General features: G+C 48.0%; 2 protein-coding genes across 2 annotated transcripts in view; both read right to left on the bottom strand.

Moving 5' to 3' along the window:
* Positions 1-25,797, bottom strand: part of LOC121004472 (oocyte zinc finger protein XlCOF22-like) — a 1,539,666-nt gene that overhangs the window by 383,196 nt on the left and 1,130,673 nt on the right. The gene's annotated exons all lie outside the window — the stretch shown is intronic.
* Positions 1-25,797, bottom strand: part of LOC121004458 (oocyte zinc finger protein XlCOF7.1-like) — a 42,125-nt gene that overhangs the window by 10,772 nt on the left and 5,556 nt on the right. Inside the window, exons 2-5 of the mRNA XM_040436686.1 lie at positions 23,655-23,804; positions 23,346-23,525; positions 23,140-23,263; positions 22,961-23,055 (exon numbers count right to left, since the gene is read on the bottom strand). Coding sequence (XP_040292620.1) covers positions 22,961-23,055; positions 23,140-23,263; positions 23,346-23,525; positions 23,655-23,732 — 477 coding nt within the window. The 5' untranslated portion in view covers positions 23,733-23,804. The remainder of the gene's footprint in view (positions 1-22,960; positions 23,056-23,139; positions 23,264-23,345; positions 23,526-23,654; positions 23,805-25,797) is intronic.

A 25,797-nucleotide genomic window follows, 5' to 3' on the forward strand; every position in this document is an offset into this window, starting at 1 on the left:
TCCTGCCTTTGTATCAATTAGTGTTCACCAGCAAGTTGCACAATGATAATATGGTTCCCTATCAATATGTAGATATGCACTACAATGCTATCCCCATGCAATACTCCAACTGCCATGTCCATGACACCTGTTGTGCCGCCCTCCTGTGCACGTGTGCACCACCGCATCCCATGCCACCCTCCGGTACACTCGTTGTGGCGTGATGTCGCCCCCCCGTGCACGCATGGTCGGCTCCACTTTTTGTGCCGCCCTCCTGGGCACATTACATGGTTTAGTGGTGTGGTGCCACCCTCCGTGCTCGGGTTCCTGGCATGGCTGCCTTGCCGCCCCCTGTGCACATGCGTGTGGCTCTGCCGGCTTATACCGGCCTGGCGCATGTGTGGAGGAGGGCGGCATAACTCTTAGACGGGCCTCCCCTTCTTGGTCGAGATGCTGTTTTTCCAGTTGTCATGTGCCATGTTGGGCTCAGGGTTTTCTTTATGAACTCGTTGTTATACCTGGGTGCTGATAAGTTTTTTCCCAACATGAACAGGACTGCGGTATCAGCTTATATCCAGACTTCCCGTTCAGCCAGGTAGCTGCTCGTCAAGTTTCTGAGTTCTTCAGGTATCTCGCATATGTTATTTTACTATTTCCACGTTGTCGTCTTGCTCTTACACGCCATAGGTAGTCGTCCTGGATCGCCCAGGCTCGCTCCGTCTCTGTCGTCCTGGATCGCCCAGGCTCGCTCCGTCTCTGTCGTCCTGGATCGCCCAGGCTCGCTCCGTCTCTGTCGTCCTGGATCGCCCAGGCTCGCTCCGTCTCTGTCGTCCTGGATCGCCCAGGCTCGCTCCGTCTCTGTCGTCCTGGATCGCCCAGGCTCGCTCCGTCTCTGTCGTCCTGGATCGCCCAGGCTCGCTCCGTCTCTGTCGTCCTGGATCGCCAGGCTCGCTCCGGCTCTGTCGTCCTGGCTCGCCCAGGCTCGCTCCGTCTCTGTCGTCCTGGATCGCCCAGGCTCGCTCCGTCTCTGTCGTCCTGGATCGCCCAGGCTCGCTCCGTCTCTGTCGTCCTGGATCGCCCAGGCTCGCTCCGTCTCTGTCGTCCTGGATCGCCCAGGCTCGCTCCGTCTCTGTCGTCCTGGATCGCCCAGGCTCGCTCCGTCTCTGTCGTCCTGGATCGCCCAGGCTCGCTCCGTCTCTGTCGTCCTGGATCGCCCAGGCTCGCTCCGTCTCTGTCGTCCTGGATCGCCCAGGCTCGCTCCGTCTCTGTCGTCCTGGATCGCCCAGGCTCGCTCCGTCTCTGTCGTCCTGGATCGCCCAGGCTCGCTCCGTCTCTGTCGTCCTGGATCGCCCAGGCTCGCGCCGTCTCTGTCGTCCTGATCGCCCAGGCTCGCGCCGTCTCTGTCGTCCTGGATCGCCCAGGCTCGCTCCGTCTCTGTCGTCCTGGATCGCCCAGGCTCGCTCCGTCTCTGTCGTCCTGGATCGCCCAGGCTCGCTCCGTCTCTGTCGTCCTGGATCGCCCAGGCTCGCTCCGTCTCTGTCGTCCTGGATCGCCCAGGCTCGCTCCGTCTCTGTCGTCCTGGATCGCCCAGCTCGCTCCGTCTCTGTCGTCCTGGATCGCCCAGGCTCGCTCCGTCTCTGTCGTCCTGGATCGCCCAGGCTCGCTCCGTCTCTGTCGTCCTGGATCGCCCAGGCTCGCTCCGTCTCTGTCGTCCTGGATCGCCCAGGCTCGCTCCGTCTCTGTCGTCCTGGATCGCCCAGGCTCGCTCCGTCTCTGTCGTCCTGGATCGCCCAGGCTCGCTCCGTCTCTGTCGTCCTGGATCGCCCAGGCTCGCTCCGTCTCTGTCGTCCTGGATCGCCCAGGCTCGCTCCGTCTCTGTCGTCCTGGATCGCCCAGGCTCGCTCCGTCTCTGTCGTCCTGGATCGCCCTAGGCTCGCTCCGTCTCTGTCGTCCTGGATCGCCCAGGCTCGCTCCGTCTCTGTCGTCCTGGATCGCCCAGGCTCGCTCCGTCTCTGTCGTCCTGGATCGCCCAGGCTCGCTCCGTCTCTGTCGTCCTGGATCGCCCAGGCTCGCTCCGTCTCTGTCGTCCTGGATCGCCCAGGCTCGCTTTATCCCTGTCGTCCTTGATTCGTCCATTCACGTTCCTTAGGCCCTCCTGAGCACGTCAGGTCCACCTAGTTAGACACTTCTCCAGTTTGACTCCTGCTGCCAGGGTCAATTTCCTTCCTGCCTTGCACAGGCATCCGTTCCGGTCGGTGTCCACCTGGATCGCCAGGTCCTTTCTCTCGCTGTCCTTTTTCCAACGTCGCTCGGGTCACCTTTCGGTCACGGCACGTTCACATCCTAGGTTTTCCACCCGACTCACCCAGGTCCTTCCAGCTGGCACCAGAGTGCGTTCAGTTCCTTTGTCACCTGTTCACCCGCCCCCGCCCTCGGCACTTTTCGGCCTTTTTTTCCATCACTCCGTATTCTTGGCTTGGTTCCTCTCTCTTGTTCATTGTCCTCCTCCCATCCTTGCTCCCGGCCAAGGTCCTCCTTTTCTCTTCTTCCCTCTCTCGCCGGCTCTCCTAAAGCGGTGTTTATTCGTGCCTATCTTTTTCTTATGTTCACAGGTATTTTTTTCCCGTACTCTCTCCAGTTCCCTCCTGTAGCAAGTTCCAGTTCTGCGCGATTCGGGTAGGATCACGTTTCCTTCACGCCTCTCTCCTCATTTCATGCCGGTTTCTTTGTTTTATAAAAAAAAAAAAAATTTTTCTTCTTTCTTTTGTTTTTTGACTTTCTTTAACAGGTTCAAGATGTCCCAACCGTCCTGATATAGAGGAGCTCCTTCTCAGGTCCCGGCTCATCAGTTTCAGGGCATGCTGGTATGCCCATCACTCATGGTTGTTAACTGTCCCTAAACTCATCGCTGAGTTGAATAAGAAGGGTATTCCCCAATCCAGCTTCAGCCCGAAAGGCACTCCTGAGGACAGAGTCAGGGAGCGCATTTCGCAGTCCTCCCTCTCATCCATCCAGCTGTCACTGAACCAGCTGCAAGCCACCATCAGCGGCCTTGTCGGTTCTTTGGCGGAGGTCCCAGTCCAGAGTGGCAGAGCTAGAGTCACGTGGCCTAGAGGAATCCCCGGCCGCAATCACGGCGATCGTTCCCTCGACCTTCCAAGAACCAGTGTTAGGGACAATGTGGGCTGGGCGGCAACAACTGGACTAGCACTGAGCGTACCGAGGCTATCAAGAAGGACTTTTAGCTGGGAAGAACGTCAACTTGGCGTCCCATCCTGATAGCTTGCCCAAGATATGGCCGAAAATAGAGTAATCAATTGTGGGGAGGTTGCAGTACTACTCAGGGCCAAGGATGCCCGACCTGAATAGAAACATTCTATTCCGAGTTTGTGCTGGCATTTAGCCTTTATCACGATGTAGTCTGCTCAGCCCATCCGCTCATGCGGGAGGAACTGGATACGTATCTTTACCGTCTGACGGATCTGGGATACAAATATGGCCGCATCAACTTTTACGATTATCATCGTTCGTTTTCCGCCAAGGCTGGGCAGCCCTAGTCCAGTTTCAGTTTGTTACCAACTGGGCTATCTTAGATATGGAGCTCTTTTTCCGACACTTCGCCGGGCTGAGAGCTCCCACCTGCACGACATGCCAGTCCATCTCGCACATGGCCGACTGGTGCCCCTTGCTGGCCACTCCGGGTCTTGACCGGGCCTTCCGGGTCCTTCTGGCCAGAGAACCAGCCGTCCGTGGACAAGTTGGGCAGGCCCATCGTGTTCCTTTGGCAGAGCCAGGTTTGTAACAATTTTAATGCAGGAGGGTGCGGTTTTGTAGCTGCAGAGCCTTGCACGTCTGGTCCCTGTGCTCAGGGCTCACCCCCGTTCTTCCGGTCCTAAAAAATCCTCAAAGCCATGACTAGCCGACATCAACATCGAATTGTTGGCTGTCCTCTTACAGGAACACCCGATCAGCAATGGGTCCAGTTCCTCCTTTCAGGATCAGGAGTGGTTTTCACACTGGGTTAATTGCCACTCCCTCTTGAGTCCTGGGAGGGGAAAAACCTGCAGTCAGCCATGCACGATCCGGGCGCAGTCGACAGTCTGTTGTTGGCGGAGGTCCATAAAGGGTTCCTGCTGGGCCCATTCGACTCAATCCCATTTGATATCTGGAGGATTAGCCCGATTGGGTTAGTCTCCAAGCAGTCTTCAAATAAAAAAAAAGGTTAATTTACGACCTGTCTGCGCCCCATATGTCCTCCACACCCAGCTTGAATTCCTGATTCCGTCAGAAGAGTTCACCATGTCCTATTCCACCATAGGGGAAGCGATCAAATTCATTTTGCAGTCAGGAAGAGGGGCCCTACTTGCTAAAGCAGATATAGCAGACGCCTTTAAGCTGCTTCCCATTGCACCTCATCTCTGGGGATTTTATGGAATCAAGTGGGATCATAAGTATTATTTTGCCAATAGACTCACCTTTGGCTCCAAGAGCAGCCCTTGGTTATTTGACCAGTTCGCGGGCGCCCTGCACTGGATCTTGGGTCACCATGGGGGCCCTAGCACAAGGGTCACCTTCCTGGGTATCGTGTTAGATTCCTTCACCATGGAAGCAAGTCTGCCGGAGGCGAAATTATCCAAGATCAGGTTTGCAGTCTCCACGCGGCTTCCTCCCGGGTTCTTTCCAAGCTGGAGTTGCAGTCTCTCCTGGGTTCTCTTAATTTCGCCTCCCGGTCATGCCCCAGGGAAGATCCTTTGTGTCTAGGCTCCTCTCTCTCTCCCCTTGGCACAGGACCAGGATTCCGTCGTCCATCTTGACAACCAAGCGGTTGCGGATCTCCTCATGTGGCACTCCTTCCTGACTTCTTGGAACGGCATTTCCCTTTTTGTGACCTCCTTGGATGCCTTTTCCCCCGAGGATTCAGTCAGACACCGCCGCCTCTCGCTGGTTTGCGGCCATTTTTCGCCCACACTAGCTGGTTGGCAATTGGCCGGCGGAATTCTCCCTCGTGGTGAGTCCCTCAAATCTTCCCCTCTCCTGGAACTATACCCGCTTGTGGCGGCTGCCTAGGTCTGGGGCCCCCTCTGGGCCAACAAACCCGTAGCTTTTATTACGGATAGCCTAATCCTGGAAGAGGTTCTCTCCAAAGGCAGGGCCAAATCTCCTAGGATCATGTCCCTCCTCCGCAGGTTGGTTTGGCTTTCCCTACGGCACAACTTTCATATATTCCCTTCCCACATTGCGGGGGCTGAGAATGTGCAGCGGACGCCTTGTCCCGATTTAACTACACCATCTTCTTCAGGCAATGCCAGACGCAGATCTGGTGGGGTCGCCCGTTTTTCCCCTCAACCTCCTGACCATGGACTAGGACAGCTGGTGGCATCCTCGAAGAAGTTGGTCCAAGGATCTTTAGCTAAGAACACTGCCAGGAACTATCTCACGGGCTACGAGGCGTTCCGGCGCTTCATGCTCAGCCACCCGCAGAACGGCCAGGATAATGTGACCTTTGTCATGGCATTCATCGTCCACTGCCATCTCCACTTGCACCTCACTTACAACTCCATCAAGGGGTATCTAGCGGGGGTCCAGCACTACAGACTGCTTGCAGATCCCTCCTGCCCATCAATCTTGGCCAACCAGGCTGTTAAAGGCAACCCTTAGGGGCATACAAAAAAAAAACAGTACAAGCCCAGTGGTGCGGAGACAGCCAGTTTCTGGGGAGTTATTCGAGGTCTGTCACTAGCCTAGACGGTTCCCCCCTTTGGGCACCCAGCAAGCCTTATCATCAAGGCTGCAATATATCTCGGGTTTTACGGTTTCCTAAAACCAGGGGAATTTACTTCTAGTGCCTTGACACGCTCCACCCTCCTTAAACGCCATCTCGTTCGTCAAGGTGACCAGTTTTCCTTATTTCTCCCTTCTTCCAAGACTAGTCAAGCAGGTCCTCCCGTCGAGATCAGGTTCTTTCCCACATCAAACTCCTGGTGCCCTGTCAAGGTACTGGGTGCCCTTGCTGAGTTTCTACTTCCTCTTGCACCGGAGGATCCGCTACTTCCCCTCCAGGGCAGGCCACTCACCGCGCCCCAGTTCGTGTCCCACGTTCGCACATTAGCGGCAGGGCTAGGGCATAACCCAGATACGATTTCAGGGCATTCTTTCCGCATAGGAGCCGCCTCCTCGGCCTCTAAACACCGGGTTCCCGCGCATGTTATCCGCAAGATGGGGGCTGGCGATCTTCATGCTTTGCCAGGTATATACCCAACCCGCAGGTCGAGATTGCCAGGGCTTTAGGTTCATTGGCTTTGTAATTTGTCCCGTTCGTTCAATAAACATTTTTCACTCCTAACGCGTTGGTAATCTTCTTGCCCACATATTCAGGCCTACCCCGCACTGGCTCCGGGCACAGTTCAGCCATATAGATCTTGGAGGGTGGTAGGCATTCCCCCCCAACTCCAAGCTGACGTACACCTCAGCCCCTACCACAAGTATTAAGGCTGGTTACAGCCTGCATTTGTGGGGGGGGGCTGCCGGCTACATATTCCCTCGCGACCTCACCTCCAGGACGGTCGCTTCATGCCCCACCCTCCCGACCCTTCTTTCTTTCATTCCACTCTCTTGGGTGGCCCACATATTCAGGCCTACCCCGCACTGGCTCCGGGCACAGTTCAGCCATATAGATCTTGGAGGGTGGTAGGCATCCCCCCCCCCCCCCCCCCCCCCCCCCCCCCCCCCCCCCCCCCCCCCCCCCCCCCCCCCCCCACCCCCCCCAACTCCAAGCTGACGTACACCTCAGCCCCTACCACAAGTAATATATTGCATGTTTTTACCTTCTTTTTTTTTAACATATAAAAAAGTTTTTTTTAGGTATATTCCTTTTGGTATCATCTCTTATGTATTATATATTTAATTGTACTGTTCACATTATTCATTTTAGCCCCAAATTTTTTATGTATTTATATTGTATTACCTATACATTCATTCTTTTTTTCTCTTATGTATCATGCATTTAATCGGATTGTTTATATAAAACTTATTTATTTCAGTTCCCCATTTTTATGTATTTATTGTATTCCCTACACATTCTATTGGTTCCCCCCCTCCTAAGTTTTAGTATAGCCACACCCTTTTGCCCCTAAGTAATGTAAGTTACATTGGCTGCGGTGCCTGAAGATAGGATAAGCGTTGTTCTCTCCATGACAACACATCACGTGACTCCAAGCACCACGGGCACCACCCACAGCCTTTTCTACATACTGAATATTCTCCGTCCAAGTCCCAGAGTCACACGACCGGAACATACCATGCGACTTACACGTGTCTAATTTCTATTGGCCAGAGCAGCAGGTCCTTTGACTCCTTCCCTTCTCCTCTCTGGTCACATGACCACCTTAGGACACGTGACCCCACGCGATAGACCTTTTCCAACCCTGCTTGAAGGAAATCCAGTATGAGGGACAATTGAGGCTCTCCTGATGGATCGTATCTGTTTTCCCCAAAGAGTAGAAAGGATTTCCAGGCCCTCAGATATATTTTGGAGGTGACAGGTTTCCTACTAAGTAGTAAAGTGGAGATCACTTTCCCGGAGAAACCTTTGTTCCTCAGGATATTTCTTTCAGCCTCCAGGCCGTCAGACGGAGTTGAGAGACCTGAGGATGAGAAACCGGACCCTGAAGTAGAAGGTCTGGGCGAGGGGGGGAGAATCCAGAATTCTTCCCCTGCAAGATTCTTCAGGATCGGAAACCACGATCTCCGGGGCCAAAATGGCGTGATTAGGATGATTTGGACTTTTTCTTCCAAAATTTTTACTATGACCCTCTGTATGAGGGAGAATGGCGGGAACGCATATAAAAGGATTGGTGGCCAGGGTACCGAAAGTGCATCCACTCTTAAGGGCTGATCTTCTACTGACAGTAGAAATCCGGAACCTGTCTGTTCTTTCTTCTGGCGAACAGGTCGATCTTTGGCGTTACCCACCTGGAACAGATCGGTTTGAATACCTGGGGGTTTAGCATCCATTCTCCTGCGTTTAGCTGGTCCCTGCTGAGGAAGTCTGCTACTTGATTCTCGTTCCCTCTCACATGGGCTGCTGAAAGAGACTGAATATTTTTTTCCGCCCAACTGAAGATTTTTTTTACCACCAGGGCTAGAGATAGACTTCTTGTACCTCCCTGCTTGTTCAGATATGCCACCGTCGTAGAGTTGTCCGACAAGATCTTTACATTCCTCTGTAGGAGGGAGGGAGCGAATGTTTTCAGGGCTTCCCAAACTGCAGATAATTCTCTTTTGTTGGCAGAGGCTTCTTGTAGAACGAGACCCCACTGGCCCTGGGCTAGTTTCCCTTCCATGTGGGCTCCCCATCCTTGTTGGCTGGCGTCTGTAGTAATAACTACCTGGTCTGATGGTCTCCAGGGCACTCCCTTCAAAAGGTTTTTCCGATCTGACCACCAATTCAAGGATGTCTTTACTCCTGTGGGATCTTTACCTTCTTGTTTAAGGCTGTCTGCTTTTTGTCCCAGGTTCTTAAGAGGAATGATTGAAGGATCCTTGAGTGAAACCGAGCTCTGTTTCTGAAATTCCCTCACAGTCGTGATCAGGAAGTCTTGTTTCTGCAGAGGAAGAAAAGAGGTCATTTTCTCAGAGTCTAATAGCACTCCTAGAAAGCTTATTTGGGTTGAGGGTAGGATACAGGATTTTTTCATATTGATTATCCACCCCAGGCTGGTAAGTATGGTCTGGATTGTCTGTAGCTGCAGAAGTAGACGATGCGTTGATGGTGCTGCTATTAGGAAATCGTCTAGATAAGGAAAAAATTGAATTTCCTTTAGGTGAAAGAATTTTGATACCTCTGTCATGACTTTTGTAAAAAGTCTTGGGGCTGAGCTGAGACCAAACGGAAGTACTCGGAATTGGAAGTGGCACAGTTCTCCCTTGAACCACATCGCCAGTCTCAGGAATTTCTGATCTTCTTTTCTGATGGGTATATGGTAGTAGGCGTCTGCCAGATCTAGTGTTACCATAGCGCCGTTCCCTGGGAGCAGGCTGATGACTGTCTTTATAGTTTCCATTTTGAACTTTTTGTATATGATGTATCTGTTCAATATCTTCAGGTTTATTATTAACCTGAACGAGCCGTTTGGTTTTTTTACTAAGAAGATCGGGGAATAGAAACCTTCCTCCAGACGAGGGTTCTCCATATAATCTGTCTGGTGGGCAGGATTTTAGTTCTAGACTGTACCCGTTTTTTATTACTGATAGAACCCATGGAGAGGCCTGGATATTTACCCAGGCAGGATAGAATTGGGACAGTCTTCCTCCCACCACGCCATTGGCGTCATTGAGAAGAGGTGTGGGCGGATTTATCAGGGTTAAACAGGAACCCTCTGCCTCTACCCTTATTGGACTGCCAGGCTGGTCTTGTGTCCTCTCTCTTTTGGTCAGGTTTGCAGTTACCATGCTTCTGGGTAAAGAATTTAGATTCTGTAGGGAACCCTTTCTTCTTATCCGAAGCTTTCTCCAGAATGTCATCCAAGGCCGTACCGAACACCCTATCCCCCTCACATGGTAAATTGCACAGCTTGTTTTTAGAGGCTGTGTCACCGGACCAGGTGCGTAACCATACTGCTCTTCTAGCAGAGTTAGAGAGGGCGGCGGATCTGGCCGATAGTTTCACTACATCTGCTGATGCATCTGCCATGAAGTTAGCGGCCTGCTTCAGCACTGGTATAGAGGCCAAGATGTCTTCTCGTGGAGTGCCTGACTCTAAATGTTCCTCTAATTGTCCCAACCAAAGGCCCAGGCTTCTTGCAGTGTAAGTTGCGGAGATCCCAGGTCTTAGAGTAGCCGTAGAAGATTCCCACATCTTTTTAAGGAGGCTCTCACATTTTTTGTCCATCGGATCTTTAAGAAGACCGAGGTCTTCAAATAGAAGGGCAGTTTTTTTTTTTATAGATTCTTGCCACTGGGGCATCTACTTTAGGGGTCTTATCCCAGGCCACAGAATCTTCTTCAGCGAATGGGTATTTTCTTTTTAACCATTTAGAGGCAGATAGTTTTTTCTCAGGGTCTCTCCATTCTTAGTGTATTAACGCCCTGATGTTAGGGTGGACGGGAAAAACTCGTTTTTTCTTGTCCCCTAACCCAGCAAACAATTGATCTTGTACTGAAAGGGTTTCTCTGGGTTCTTCCAGATTTATTGTAGCCTTGATTGTTTACAGTAGAGTATCCATATCTTCAACTGAACAGAGAGGTTTACCGCCTGCTTGGTCTGAGACATCAGAATCAGACTTAGAGGAAATTTCACCCTCATCCAGGTCAGAGTCTTGTATAGAGACTATGGCTCCGGAGGTAGACGGTCTGGGTGACAATGTAGATAATTTAGCTTCTACAGCTGCACCCACTTCTTCTCTAATTATGGTTTTTAGGCTCTCTACTAAAGATGGGGTCTCCTCTGACACAACCTTGTCACAGGACTTTTGGCACAAGGATTTCTTGTATGAACTAGACAGTGATTTTTTGCACATAGCGCATTTTTTCTTCAAGGGTGGATCTTTTTTGAGCATTCTTTACCCTAAGAGACACAAAATTTGGAGAGGAAAATTATTATCCTTAGTCTCTTTAAAAAGGGTAAAGAACTACCACCAAGGAGACCCTAAGTTCAGGATAAAGCAACCTGACATCTAGTAACGGGAGGAGGCTTACCGGACTAGAGGGCCTGGAAGTGTCTGTGGGCCGCCTGGGCGATTCGTCTGCTTGCTGGGACATCTTCTCAGGAGAGGAGCGCAGGAGCTGCATCGGAACGCCGGCAGCCGCGCTCCTTTACTTCCCGTTTCCCAATGATGACGACATCCGGCTCTGCCCCCCTCCTGCGCCGCGCGCCGGCCATTGACGTCACTTAGGATCCTGCTGCCGGCGCACACGCACAGGGGAAGATGTGGAGAGCGTTCCCAGGCCCAGGAACGCTCCCCCGGCTCACAGAACAGGGCCGGTCCGCACTAGACGCGGGTCCATAGCCCGGGGTGGCCAGCATCGCTGGGCTTAAACCGAAGGGAAGGAGGAACAATTGGCAGAGTTCCGCGACCCTATCCCCTGCCTCAGCCCGCTGGCCAGAGCCGGGATAACAAACCAAAAAGGCTGGGCGCATGACTGACCCATACGCAAGTCCTGACCTTCTGAGGGACAGGAAAACAACTGGAGAGGTAAGAGGGAGGGGGCCTTATATGGGCTGGTCCACAAAGTTGTTTCCTGTCCCTGAGAAGGCGGGATAATCTCCATGTTACTGCCGTTGTGGAGGCGTGGGGAAAATATAAATTCAGAAATTTCATCTCCATTTGCTATTAACTCTTGTTGAACACTTAAGGGTTAACAAAGTTTGTAAAATCAGTTTTGAATACCTTGAGGGGTGTAGTTTCTTTTGGAGTTTCTACTCTAGAAGTCCAGCAAAAACTGCCTTTCAAAAACCATATGGCGTTCCTTTCCCATCTGCGCCCTGCCGTGTGGCCATACAGCAGTTTACGACCACATATGGGGCATTTCTGTAAACTACAGAATCAGGGCAATAAAAATTTTGTTTTGTTTGGCTGTTAACCCTTGCTTTGTTATGCGGAAAAATTGATTAAAATTGAACATTTGCCAAAAAATAGCTGTTTAGGCACAGTTTTTTATTTTTTATTATTTACAACGTTCATCTCAGGTTAGATCATGTGCTATTTTTATAGAGCAGGTATTTACAGATGCGGCGATACCTAATATGTCTACTTTTTTTTTTTTTATTTACGTTGAACATAAAAAAGCATTTTTGAAACAAAAACATGTTTTCGTCTGAGAGCCATATTTTTTTTTATTTTTTGGGCCATTGTCTCATGTATGGGCTAATTTTTTGCGGGACGAGGTGACGGTTTGATTGGTACTATTTTGGCTTACATATAACTTTTATTACCTTTTTTCGGAAGGTGGGCAAAATGTCAATTTCATCATAGTTTAAATATTTTTTTTATAGTGTTCATCGTGCGGGGAGAGTAACATGACCGTTTTATAGATCAGGTCGTTACGGACGCGGTGATATCAAACATGTGTCGGAAATTAAATTTTTTAATCAGTGATAAGTGTTTTTTTTTATTTTTACATTTTTTTTCACTTTTAAAAAATATATATTTGACCCAGACCCACTTGGTTCTTGAATATCCAGTGGGTCTGATGTCTGTATAATATAATACAATACAGTACACTATATAGTGTACCGTATTGTATTTTCACTTTACTTAGTCTGCCTTTAGCAGAATTCTGATCAGCACCATGGAGAGCCGGAAGCACGGGCTTCCGGTTGCCATGGTAACCATAACGCACTGCCACAACAGAGCAGCGGGTGATGGGGAGAGAGGGGAACCCCCTCCCTCTGTGATCTAGTCAAGAATCGGGGGCTGAAAAGGCACAGCAGCCCCCGATGGGAGAGGGAGCTCCCTCCCTGTTAACCCCTTCCATACAGCGGTCCCTACAGGACCCCCCTCGGCATTGACCAGGGTGGCCTGCTGATTGATTTCAGCAGGCACCCAGTTCCGATCACCGCCCGCCACACGGCGGTGATCGGAACTACACAGGACGTACCTGTACGCACACTGTGTCCTTAAGTACTAGAACATCAGGGCGTACTGGTACGCCCTGTGTCCATAACAGGTTAAATAATATGAAAACACTGCCATCATCTGTAGTATAATTATACTACCACCCTCCTCCTCCAGACGTGTGCTGTTTTAAATTATATATATATATATATATATATATATATATATATATATATAACCATGAACTATATACCTGTCACATATGCTAATTGGACAGCACCAGTGGGAGGTCCCATGAGTAGGTAGCCACCCACTGGTGCAGTTTTTTGGCGGTTTTTATGTGTATATATATCCCACACTGTATCAGCTATTAATGTCAACCTGATGAAGGGGATCAGAACTCCCCGAAACGCGTTGTTTTTACTTCTGCGCATTTTTTTTAATCAGATATTTTTTATTGAAAATTTTTCAGTTTTAAACACAGACCATACACTGTCCACCCAATTCCCCCCACCCCCCAACATAACCCCTTGAGACAAGAGCATAAAAAATATTCTGTATCGCATGATCTGACATTTCAGTTCAGTACAATATGTTTACCCATTTAAATAGTTCAGAACAGTGTAACATATTTTCAGCGATATGGCAAATTCTACAAAATCACCTATTCATGTTCCCCAGTTGTATGACCCCCTCATCCTGGAGCATTCAATTTCCAAACCTACCCTATCGATATCCCATTCCTATTTTAATATTTCTCCTCTCACACCACTCCTTCCTTCATATCTCTCATATATTCTTCACTCCATCTCACATTCACTCTCCTATGTTTGTAAGTTATAGTGTTGAATCCAAGGTGACCATATCTTTTCAAACTTTTTAATACAATTCCTTTTTTGGTATACATATTTTTCTAGGCTAATCAGTACATGCACTTTTTTAACCCACTCATCCACTGTTGGTGGTTGAACATCTATCCAGTGGAACGCAATTACCTTCCTAGCTTGATAAAGGATTCTTACTATAGCTAGCCTTCTTTCGGGCACCAATCCTGGTACCTCCACGCACCCCAAAATACACGTCACAATATCCATACTAAGTTCAACATCCCAAACCGTTTTCACAGTCCCCACTACCCCACTCCAGTATCTTCTTAGCCTAGGACAATTCCACATCATATGGATAAGGTCAGCATTCGTCACATCACACCTCGGGCAGCAATCATCCGTTCTGTACCCCATTCTTTTCAATAGGACAGGCGTTTTGTATACTCTGTGCAGCAATAGGAGTTGCGATACCCTTTGCGCTTCGCTCACCGCTACTTGTGTGAACTCCTCCAATACCGTATCCCATTGCTCCTCAGTCAAATCGGGGACGTCTTTCCTCCATTTATCATAAAGCAGGAATTCCTGTCTTTTAAATTGCGCTTCCATAAGACATGCATAATTAAGGGATATTACTCCCGCTGTGCCTCCCCCAGATTTTACCAAATCCACTATTGAATTTTTATTTGCAGGACGTACTTCCCCTACCTGTTCTTGAGCACGTAGGGCGTGCCTAAGTTGCAAATAAAGATAAAATTGGGATTTCTGTAATTCAAATTCTTGGATGACCCTGAGAATTCCTTAAGGACATCATTATCAAAGAGTTGACACATGTATTTAAGCCCAGAATCAGCCCATACCTTGATCCCTTTAACTTTATTCACTTCTGTGTACATATAGTTTGGCCATAGAGGAGTGATATCAGAGTAGCCCTGTATCCCTATTATTTCCCTAACCTTCCACCACGTTTTATGAATGGCTTGCAATATCCGGTATTTACCACCTAATGCATGGAAAGTACCCTCCTTCAGAGCAGATCTCAAATTTGTACATCCTACCAATGACTGAATAATCCTACTAGCAGTACCCAAGCCATCCGTCGACTCCCATCCCCTCATATGCTGCATTTGTTCTGCCAGGTAATACATCCACGGATCCGGGACTCCTAGGCCTCCATTAGTCTTTGGCCTACATAGAGTTGCCAGCTTGATGCGGGGTGTTCCCTTCTTCCATATAAGGTCCCTAAAAATAGCATTAATTTCGTAAAAGATCCTCAGGGGGAGCCATACCGGAGAATTGTGCAGCACGTAGAGAAGCTGTGGCATCAATATCATTTTAACTAGGTTTGCTCCACCTATAATAGATAACTGCAGTTTTGTCCAGGCATTCACCTTCTGTCTAAACCTCTGGAGAAGAGGGGAGATGTTCAATTTCTCAAAATCTAAGTCATTACAAGAGATTTGAATGCCCAGATATTTGAAAGAATGCACAACCTGTAAGCCCTCCTCCCAAGAGTCCCCGACATCTATGCCCTCCTTCAGTGGCATCAGCACGGACTTAGTCCAGTTCATACATAAGCCTGACATTTTCCCAAACCCATTAATAACTTCCATCGCTACCGGGAGGGAGGTTTTCCAATCATCCATAAATAATAATAAATCATCTGCATATAATGCCACTTTCTCCTCCAAGGAGCCGTACTTAAAACCTCTAATCCCTGCAGAGGATCTGATAGCTTCAGCTAGAGGTTCGACTGCAATCGCAAATAGCAGAGGCGATAATGGGCAACCCTGCCTTGTCCCCCTATATAGTGTGAAGCTATCTGATAAATTGCCATTTACCCTAATCCTAGCCGATGGCTTATCATATAAAAGCTGAATCCACCCTATGAAAGATTGGCCAAACCCTAACTTCCTCAGTACCTTCCATAAGTATTCCCATTCTACACTATCGAATGCTTTGGCCGCATCAAGAGATGCGACCGCCGCATCCGAAGCACGTCCCTTACTCTGAATATTTAAGTAGAGGCGTCTGATGTTAACTGCCGTAGACATGTTTGGCATAAATCCAGCCTGGTCCGTATGAATAAGACTGGATATAGACTGGTTCAGGCGATTAGCCAAAACCTTAGCCAGGATTTTAATATCCACCTGAAGTAGTGATATCGGTCTATAGGACTCGGCCTCCTGTATGTCTTTGCCTGCCTTTGGAAGGACCACAATCGTCGCCTCAGTCATGCTGGGGGGCAGTTTTTTCTGTATCATCGCCTCCTTGAAGACCTCTAACAACTGAGGCAGCATGACCGAGGCAAATAGTTTGTATATCTCCGCCGGTAACACATCACCTCCTGGAGCCTTATTGTTAGACATATTTGATAACGCCACCTCCAATTCAGTAATTGTTATAGGAGAATCCAATTTATTACGCTGGTCAGGGGTAAGAGTGGGCATGTGAAGCCCCTCCAAGAATGAGTCTATTTCTTCATCTGAGGCTGCCAGACGTGACACATACAAGTTAGAGTAAAATCCCTTCATGATCTCCAGTATTTGCTCCGGGTTACTACACAAATTCCCAGCTGTATCCCTAAGGGCCGCTATATAATTGGGAGGTCGTTGTGCCCTAGATACCAGAGCCAGCATTGTCTTCTCCCCCTCTTCATAGTATACTTGTTTTTGGAAGGAAAAGAGAAATGTAGCAGCTCTCACCTGCCCTTCCTTTAGTTGTGAGCACGGATGGCCCGTGTCAGGTGCGGGCAGCAAATGCAGAAAGAAGTTGAGAAAAATCCAGCTCCACTTTAAAGGAATTGTGTTTATTCAGCTTGTGGTTAAAAACTCATCCAAGAAATACAAAATTTAGCAGTCTTGTCTTGTCTACATGTTTCGGGCTATCAGAGACATTTCCAGCCCTTCTTCATGACACAGAAAGACATTAAAAGTGAGACCTTTTAAAGGGGAGGGTGCACCTGTGTTCACTAATTGTTTCCACAGGCCTGTAACCGCCCCCAGGAAAAGGTGCCACACTTCCAGTTAACTCTTCTCATGAAAATTAAATGAAAGAAAAAACAAAAATATATAACCATATGTATGCATAGAGAAAATAAAAGTATAGTGACCATGAAAAAAACTATGTCATACAAGGGTATACATATATAGAGGATACATGGGGTATGAGCCAGATATACAGCAATATTCTAGCAAACCATGGTGGAATGTAATGGAAATCAGGTCACCAGAAATGTGTTGTAGCATTCTCAGGAAAGGAAGAAATTCACATGCCAAAATATTATTAGCATGAGAATTATTGCTGCAAAATCAGATCTAGGCGTTTATTGAGTCCCTCAGGTTGGCGTGTATTCAGTGAAAAAATCCAAAAGGATTCCCTGTTTAATAATTTTCTTCTATGGTCTCCTCCACGTTTAGGCAGAAAAACTTTTTCTATGCCTTGTACTATCATATCTGATGTGTCCCCACCATGGCAGACAGCAAAATGCAGACTAGCTGCAGACACATTGCGACTGCCATGGTGGGGCACATCAGAGATGTGTTTGCGTATCCTAGATTTTATTGCATTAATAGTACAACCCACGTATAGCAGTTTGCACTTTGTGCAGGTGATCAGGTAGACAGCGTGGGTTGTATTGCAGTTAAGATACGCTTTCATTGGGAAAACTCTGTTGTTTACAGTTGAGGAAAAGGTTTTGGATTTCATCATATGTGTGCAGCAGATGCATCTGTGGTGTCCACACCTGTAACTCCCCTTGGTCCTAAGCCACACAGGTTGCGACTTTTTGTCTTCTTGGTATAGGCTAGGGCTGACATAGTTTGCAATTGTGGGCGCCCGTCTGGCTGCGCATTTAACCCCATCTGCAACTATGTCAGTCCATTCTCTGTCATAAGACAGGACAGGAAAATGTTTTTTTATAATATGACATATCTGTTGGTACTCTGTACTATATTGTGTTACAAACAGATTCCTTCTGCCCTTGTCCTTGATAATGTTGTTTGTGTTTCTATTTTTGTTTTCACTATTAGTGCCTATATCCAGTAGTGGAACCTCCTTATGCACAGGATTTTGCTGTTTAGGATAAAGGAGGGATCCCCTTTCAATGGTTGAGACCTGAGCTATAGCATCTTTTACATGTTTAATGCTATAGCCTCTTTTACCCAGTCTATGGCAAATGTGTCCAGCTTCCTCCATGAAGCCAATTTCCTCTGTGCAATTCCTTTTTGCACGGATGATTTCCCCCCTGGGTATATTGGCAGTTACATGTTTAGGATGACATGATGTCGCATGTAATGTGGTATTACCTGCCATAGGTTTCCTATATGTGCAGGTGGATACCTGACTGGTGGCGGGGTCCCCCCTCAGGCGCAAATCCAAAAATGCCACCTCCAGCGTGTCATGATGGACACTAAAGGAGATGGTATCCACACAGGAATTGATGTAACCACAAAAGGATGGTATGGCCGCCACATCGCCCGTCCAGATCAGGATCAGGTCATCGATGTAACGGCCATACCACCTGATGTGGTGCCAGAAAGGGTGGGTGTCGATGAAGAGAAAACACCTCTCCCACCATGCCATAAAAATATTGGCGATGGAGGGAGAGAATTTAGCCCCCATCGAAACCCCCGATGTCTGGAGATAAAATTTGTTGTTGAACATGAAGAAATTGCGCCTGAGGAGGAAGTCCACCACCATCAGGACATATTCCTGCAAGCCTGCAGTGATATTGCCATATATCTGTAGGAACCAGGTTAGGGATTTAATGGCCAATTCATGGGGAATATTGGTATACAGGGACACCACGTCTGCTGTGATCCAAACATAATTTGAGGACCATTCAATGTTATCGATTGTTTGTAAAACAGACGTGGTGTCCCTGAGATAACCCGGTATTAATGGTATGAGTGGCTGAAGTATGGAATCAACCCATTGTGACATTCTCTCTGAAAAGGAGCCAATGCCTGCTACAATTGGCCTAAGGGGAGGTGGAAAAACATTTTTATGTGTTTTGGGAAGTGCATGGAACACTGGGATGACTGGGGACATGGTATAAATATACTCTGATTCTTTTTTGGTTTTTGGAAATATTGCTGCAAACAGGGAATCCTTTTGGATTTTTTCACTGAATACACGCCAACCTGAGGGGCTCAATAAACGCCTAGATCTGATTTTGCAGCAATAATTCTCATGCTAATAATATTTGGGCATGTGAATTTCTTCCTTTCCTGAGAATGCTACAACACATTTCTGGTGACCTGATTTCCATTACATTCCACCATGGTTTGCTAGAATATTGCTGTATATCCGGCTCATACCCCATGTATCCTCTATATATGTATACCCTTGTATGACATAGTTTTTTTCATAGTCATTATACTTTTATTTTCTCTATGCATACATATGGTTATATATTTTTGTTTTTTCTTTCATTTAATTTTCATGAGAAGAGTTAACTGGAAGTGTGGCACCTTTTCCTGGGGGCGGTTACAGGCCTGTGGAAACAATCAGTGAACACAGCTGCACCCTCCCCTTTAAAAGGTCTCACTTTTAATGTCTTTCTGTGTCATGAAGAAGGGCTGGAAATGTCTCTGATAGCCCGAAACATGTAGACAAGACAAGACTGCTAAATTTTGTATTTCTTGGATGAGTTTTTAACCGCAAGCTGAATAAACGCAATTCCTTTAAAGTGGAGCTGGATTTTTCTCAACTTCTTTCTGCACTTGTTTTTGGAAGTCTGTCATTTAACTCCTTTTGCGCCCCCTTCCACAATTCTCTACACCTATCATCCGGCGTTTTTACATAATTAGCTTCAGTTATTTCCACCGCCCGCATTAAAGCCTGGACCTTAGCTTTGGTTTCACTCTTTTTTCTGCTAATTTGGGCTATAAGCAACCCTCGCATGAAAGCCTTCATGGCATCCCATACTATTGATCTAGTGGTGGTAGGCAAATTAATCCTAAAGAATTCCTCTAGTTGTTCTTTAATGCTACCTACTTCTGGCAAGACAGATAACCAGAATGGATTAAATGTCCACATCATTCCTTGTCCTATTCTAGCAGGCCTAAAAGCAGCTGAGACCATCAAAGGGGAATGATCCGTCAGCCGACGCGGAAGATATGCAATTTTTTGTATTAAACCCCCCATTTCAGAGTTTACTAAAGCCAAATCTAACCTGGACAGCGATCCAAATGTACTAGAACAACATGAATACTGCCTCTCCTGCAGATTTCTCTCTCTCCATATGTCTATTAGGGCCACTTCTTGTATGAGTCTTCCAAATGTGGTATATTCTCCCAGGGATTCCCTTTCCGTTGCTCCCACCCTATCAATGTCAGGGCTTACTACGTTATTAAAATCCCCCATTATGATGGTTGGCACCCCTGGAAAATCTGTCATGAAGGCTAAAACCTTCCTGATCACTAACGGAGAGTATGGGGGCGGGATATACACTCCACATATCACACATGGCCGGTTATATAGTGTACCATATAAGCACACATAACACCCATCAGCATCCACCTTGCTAGAGATACAACAAAACGGAATACTTCTATGCATCAGGACGCTGACTCCTCTAGCATACGTAGAATACGTGGAGTGAAACCCCATCCCCACCCAGGCCAACTTAAAGGGCTTCTGTCACCCCACTAAAGTGATTTTTTTTTTGGGGCTAGTTAAATTAGTTATATAGCGATATATGAAAATATAATTGTGTTACTTACTTTGATCCAGCAGTTTATTCAAAAAACAAAGTTTTATCATATGCAAATTCGGTCTCTACCAGCAAGTAGGGCGTCTACTTGCTGGTAGCTGCTGCAGAAATCCGCCCCCTCCTCTTGTTGATTGACAGGGCCAGCCGGGATCTCCTCCTCCGGCCAACCCTGTCGGCGTTTCAAAAATCGCGCGCCTGTGTTGAATCGGCGCAGGCACTCTGAGATGAGGAGGCTCGTCTCCTCAGAACTCCCTCAGTGCGCCTGCGCCGATGACATCACCGAAATAGAAGACGTCATCGGCGCAGGCGCACTGAGGGAGTGCTGAGGAGACGAGCCTCCTCATCTCAGAGCGCCTGCGCAGATTCAACACAGGCGCGTGATTTTTGAAACGCCGACAGGGCTGGCCGGAGGAGGAGATCCCAGCTGGCCCTGTCAATCAACAAGAGCAGGGGGCGGATTTCTGCAGCAGCTACCAGCAAGTAGACGCCCTACTTGCTGGTAGAGACCGAATTTGCATAAAACTTTGTTTTTTGAATAAACTGCTGGATCAAAGTAAGGAACACTATTATATTTTCATATATCGCTATATAACTAATAGGGTTGTCCCGATACCACTTTTTTAGGACCGAGTACAAGTACCGATACTTTTTTTCAAGTAGTCACCGATACCGAATACCGATACTTTTTTTAAATGTCATGTGACCGTTTTGGGGGATCTGTGGATCTGTGGATGACGCACTGTCATGTGGGGGATCTGTGGATGGCACTGTTATGGGGGACCTGTGGATGGCACTGTTATGGGGATCTGTGGATGGCACTGTTATGGGGGATCTGTGGATGGCACTGTTATGGGGGGATCTGTGGATGGCGCTGTTATGGGGGATCTGTGGATGGCGCTGTTATGGGGGATCTGTGGATGGCACTGTTATGGGGATCTGTGGATGCACTGTTATGGGGGATCTGTGGATGGCACTGTTATGGGGGATCTGTGGATGGCACTGTTATGGGGGATCTGTGGATGGCACTGTTATGGGGGATCTGTGATGGCACTGTTATGGGGGATCTGTGGATGGCACTGTTATGGGGGATCTGTGGATGGCACCGTTATGGGGATCTGTGGATGGCACTGTTATGGGGATCTGTGGATGGCACTGTTATGGGGATCTGTGGATGGCACTGTTATGGGGGATCTGTGGATGGCACTGTTATGGGGGATCTGTGGATGGCACTGTTATGGGGGATCTGTGGATGGCACTGTTATGGGGGATCTGTGGATGGCACTGTTATGGGGATCTGTGGATGGTACTGCTATGGGTGGGATATCTGTGGATGGCATTGTTATGGGGTGGGGGGATCTGAGGATGCATTGTTATTTGGTGGGGGATCTGTGGATGGTGCTGTTATAGGGGATCTGTGGATGGAACTGTTATGGGGAGGATCTGTGGATGACACTGCTATATGTCATCCACAGATCCCCCTCATAACAGTGTCCCCCAATACACCGGGCCCCGCCGCTCACCGAAGTATTTATAAACGTGAATCCTTATCCTGTTATTAAGTTGAACTAACGCTGCCCTCTCCCATGTTCCCCTGTATCCCCCTGTATCCCCACAGCACTTACTTAAGCTTCCATAGCAGGCAGAGCGGACGGCACCAGTAACGTCACTCACTGACGTCGCGCGTCTGCTCCGCCTGCTTCATTCATAAAGTGGGCGGAGCAGGCGCTCTACGTCAGTGAGTGACGTTACTGCTGCCGTCTGCTCTGCCTGCTATTGAAGCTTACAGGGGGATACAGGGGAACATGGGAGAGGGCAGCGTTAGTTCAACTTAATAACAGGATAAGGATTCACGTTTATAAATACTTTGGTGAGCGGCGGGGCCCGGTGTAAGAGTACAGTGACTGCACCGGGCCCCGCCCATAGTTACGGACTCCAGCCCCTCCTCTCTCCCGATGCTGCATCTTTGCCGGGCCGCAAAAATATTCATTGCGGGAAAAAAAAAAGTATTCTATTTATGTATCGGGGCGGGGTATCGGCGGCTGAGTACCGCCGAGAAAACTCGGAATCGGTCCCGATACCGATACTAGTATCGGTATCGGGACAACCCTAATAACTAATTTAACTAGCCCCAAAAAAAAAAAAATCACTTTAGTGGGGTGACAGAAGCCCTTTAAGTAAGTGTACCTGCTCCGGCTGACATGGGGGCTGATGGCTGACATGGGGGCTGATGGCTGACATGGGGGCTGATGGCTGACATGGGGGCTGATGGCTGACATGGGGGCTGATGGCTGACATGGGGGCTGATGGCTGACATGGGGGCTGATGGCTGACATGGGGGCTGATCTGAGGCATTGAGGGGCTGATCTGAGGTCTGATTGCTGGTTTAACCTGAGGTTTAATGGAAAATATTTTTTTCTTATTATCCTCCTCTAAACCCTAGGTGCTTCTTATAGGGCGAAAAATACGGTACTCAAACCAGCGATTGTCTGAAGCAGAGTGAAGAAACCAGGAGCACACAGAGGAGAAGCCAGCTGCTGTAGACGGGACCAGGGCCGAGTGAGCTGCGGGGAGAGGGGAGGGGCACCAAAATTTTGCTTCGCTTGTGTTGTCAAAAATCCTTGCACCGGCCCTGCTTCTGCAATCACAAAAGGTCTGCAACAGTTCACAGAGGAACCAGTCTTAAAAGTCTCGAAAGGAAGAAAATTGTGAGAAGAACCCGACAACATGTAATGTCTATGGTCAGCTGTAATCCTGTCATCTCCACCTTTCTCATTATACAAGGATAAAACATATAATACTGGTGGATAAAACAAGACTGAACACAAGATCTTCACAGCCTTCTACAGATCATAGGGGACATTTCATGAGACCTCATCTCCATCTACCTGATCATCCCGTGGGACATTGTGATGTTCTTCTGAACCATCCTGTGGAATAAGAGGACTGGGACATCTCTCTGGTGTTCTTGTCTCTTCCTTAACTATAATAAAACACATCCAGTGACTGAATTCATTCCTTACATACAAATAATGAGAGGACATGTGTATTTATTCATGTCTATTACCTGGTGGTGTGAGGGGCCGGTGATCCTCCATCATGACGTCCTTGTACAGATCTTTGTGTCCTACTAAATACTCCCACTCCTCCATGGAGAAATAGACGGTGACATCCTGACACCTTATAGGAACCTGACAACATAATGATACAGTCATCACCCAGATCCCTTCATAGCATTCCTGTGTAATGTCCCAGCATTCCCAGCAGTGTCACCTCTCCAGTCAGCAGCTCAATCATCTTGTTGGTGAGTTCTAGGATCTTCTCTCTATTGATTTCCTCATGTATCAGGGGGTGAGGTGGAGGCCCTGTGATTGGGCTCAGGGTTCTTTCCCATCCTTCAGACACAAGGGCCTGACAGCGCTTACTAGAGGTCTTCTTCACTACTGTGTAGTCCTGGTTATGGAGAGACACAGTAATAAATATCACTCCATACATCTCCAGAGTCCCTCACCTCTCTAGTCATGTCCATCTGTTAGTAACATAGATAAGATGATGTAATGTGACATCATCAGAATCTCTCACCTCTCCAGTAAGCCGGAAGAGGATCTCTAGGGTGAGATTTATTATACTCTCCGCCATCTTGTCCCTGTCCCTATCCATCCTTGAAGGGTCAATCAGTAGACGGATCTTATATAGAAGATATCCACTGAGCAGATCCTATAATGTAGGAAACTGAATAGAGAGAAGATGAGAGGATGTCAAATCCTACAAAATACCATGTAAAATACAATTACTGGAGACATTGGAAGAGATAAAGTGCAGATGTTGTGTTCTCTCTCTTTGGATAAATTGGAACATGAGTTGAATAGCTTAGTCAAGGCTGTTCCTCCATGTGTGAGGTCAAAGCAATTTCATGGTTATGTCACACCTTACAGCGAATTGAAGACATAATCAGTGATGCCAGAATGAACAGCACGTGACCGCTATAGACTATCATAGGCCTCAATGGTCAGGTGATATACATACCGCCATCGGAGCTCCAACCAATACTGTCCCTGCAGTGATGTAAACAGACTGAAGGAGACCACAGGAGCCTCAGTGCTGGAGCAATACAAATACACTATTTCAGATTCAGATACTCTGTACAGAGAGACTGCACACTGCAGTTTAAGAATAGTAAAATATGTAAAAAAATTTAAGGGACTAGGGATGGAAAGGTAAATATATGTCCTTTTTTAGCAAAGTTAGGTAAATTCACCAACAACAAGTAGAAAACTGACACAATAAAAGGTTAGACAAAATATAACACACAACTACTAATTCCATAATTACACCCACACTTCATCTACAGTCCTGACCTCATCCAGAATGAAGGCACTTACATCACCAACTGAGTTACCATCATCTGACAGCGACACATCAGCTGGGAAGCCGGTTCAGCGAGAGACGTCAGACTCGATTGGGAAGAACATTTTTCTACGCAGATACATCTATCTCATAGATGAACTCTGAGTATCTAACTGAAAAGCTTTTATACTGTTTTAGGCCTCATGCACACGTCAGTATTTTTTCACGGTCCGCAAAACTGGGTTCCGTTGGTCCGTGATCCGTGACTGTTTTTTTCGTCCGTGGGTCTTCCTTGATTTTTGGAGGATCCACGGACATGAAAAAAAAGTCGTTTTGGTGTCCGCTTGGCCGTGCGGAGCCAAACGGATCCGTCCTGATTTACAATGCAAGTCAATGGGGACGGATCCGTTTGACGTTGACACAATATGGTGCAATTGCAAACGGATCCGTCCCCCATTGACTTTCAATGTAAAGTCAGGAGTTAATATACCATAGGATAGGAGTTTTCTCCAATCCGATGGTATATTTTAACTTGAAGCGTCCCCATCACCATGGGAACGCCTCTATGTTAGAATATACCTTCGGATTTGAGTTACAGCGTGAAAACTCATATCCGACAGTATATTCTAACACAGAGGCGTTCCCATGGTGATGGGGACGCTTCAAGTTAGAATATACTACGAACTGTGTACATGACTGCCCCCTGCTGCCTGGCAGCACCCGATCTCTTACAGGGGGCTGTGATCAGCACAATTAACCCCTCAGGTGCCGCACCTGAGGGGTTAATTGTGCGTATCATAGCCCCCTGTAAGAGATCAGGGGCTGCCAGGCAGCAGGGGGCAGACCCCCCTCCCTCCCTCCCCAGATTGAATATCATTGGTGGCCAGTGTGCGGCCCCCCCTCCCTCCCTTTATTGTATTATCATTGGTAGCCAGTGTGCGCCCCCCCCCCCCGCCCCCCCTCTATTGTATTAAAATCATTGGTGGCCAGTGTGCAGCCTCCCCTCTCCCCCCCCCCCCCGATCATTGGTGGCAGCGGAGAGTTGCGATCGGAGTCCAAGTTTAATCGCTGGGGCTCCGATCGGTAACCATGGCAACCAGGACGCTACTGCAATCCTGGTTGCCATGGTTACTTAGCAATATTAGAAGCATCATACTTACCTGCTGCGCTGTCTGTGACCGGCCGGGAGCTCCTCCTACTGGTAAGTGACAGGTCTGTGCGGCGCATTGCTTAATGATCTGTCACTTACCAGTAGGAGGAGCTCCCGGCCGGTCACAGACAGCGCAGCAGGTAAGTATGATGCTTCTAATATTGCTAAGTAACCATGGCAACCAGGACTGCAGTAGTGTCCTGGTTGCCATGGTTACCGATCGGAGCC

This window comes from Bufo bufo, chromosome 6 (assembly GCF_905171765.1).
Source record: "Bufo bufo chromosome 6, aBufBuf1.1, whole genome shotgun sequence".
Taxonomy (NCBI): domain Eukaryota; kingdom Metazoa; phylum Chordata; class Amphibia; order Anura; family Bufonidae; genus Bufo; species Bufo bufo.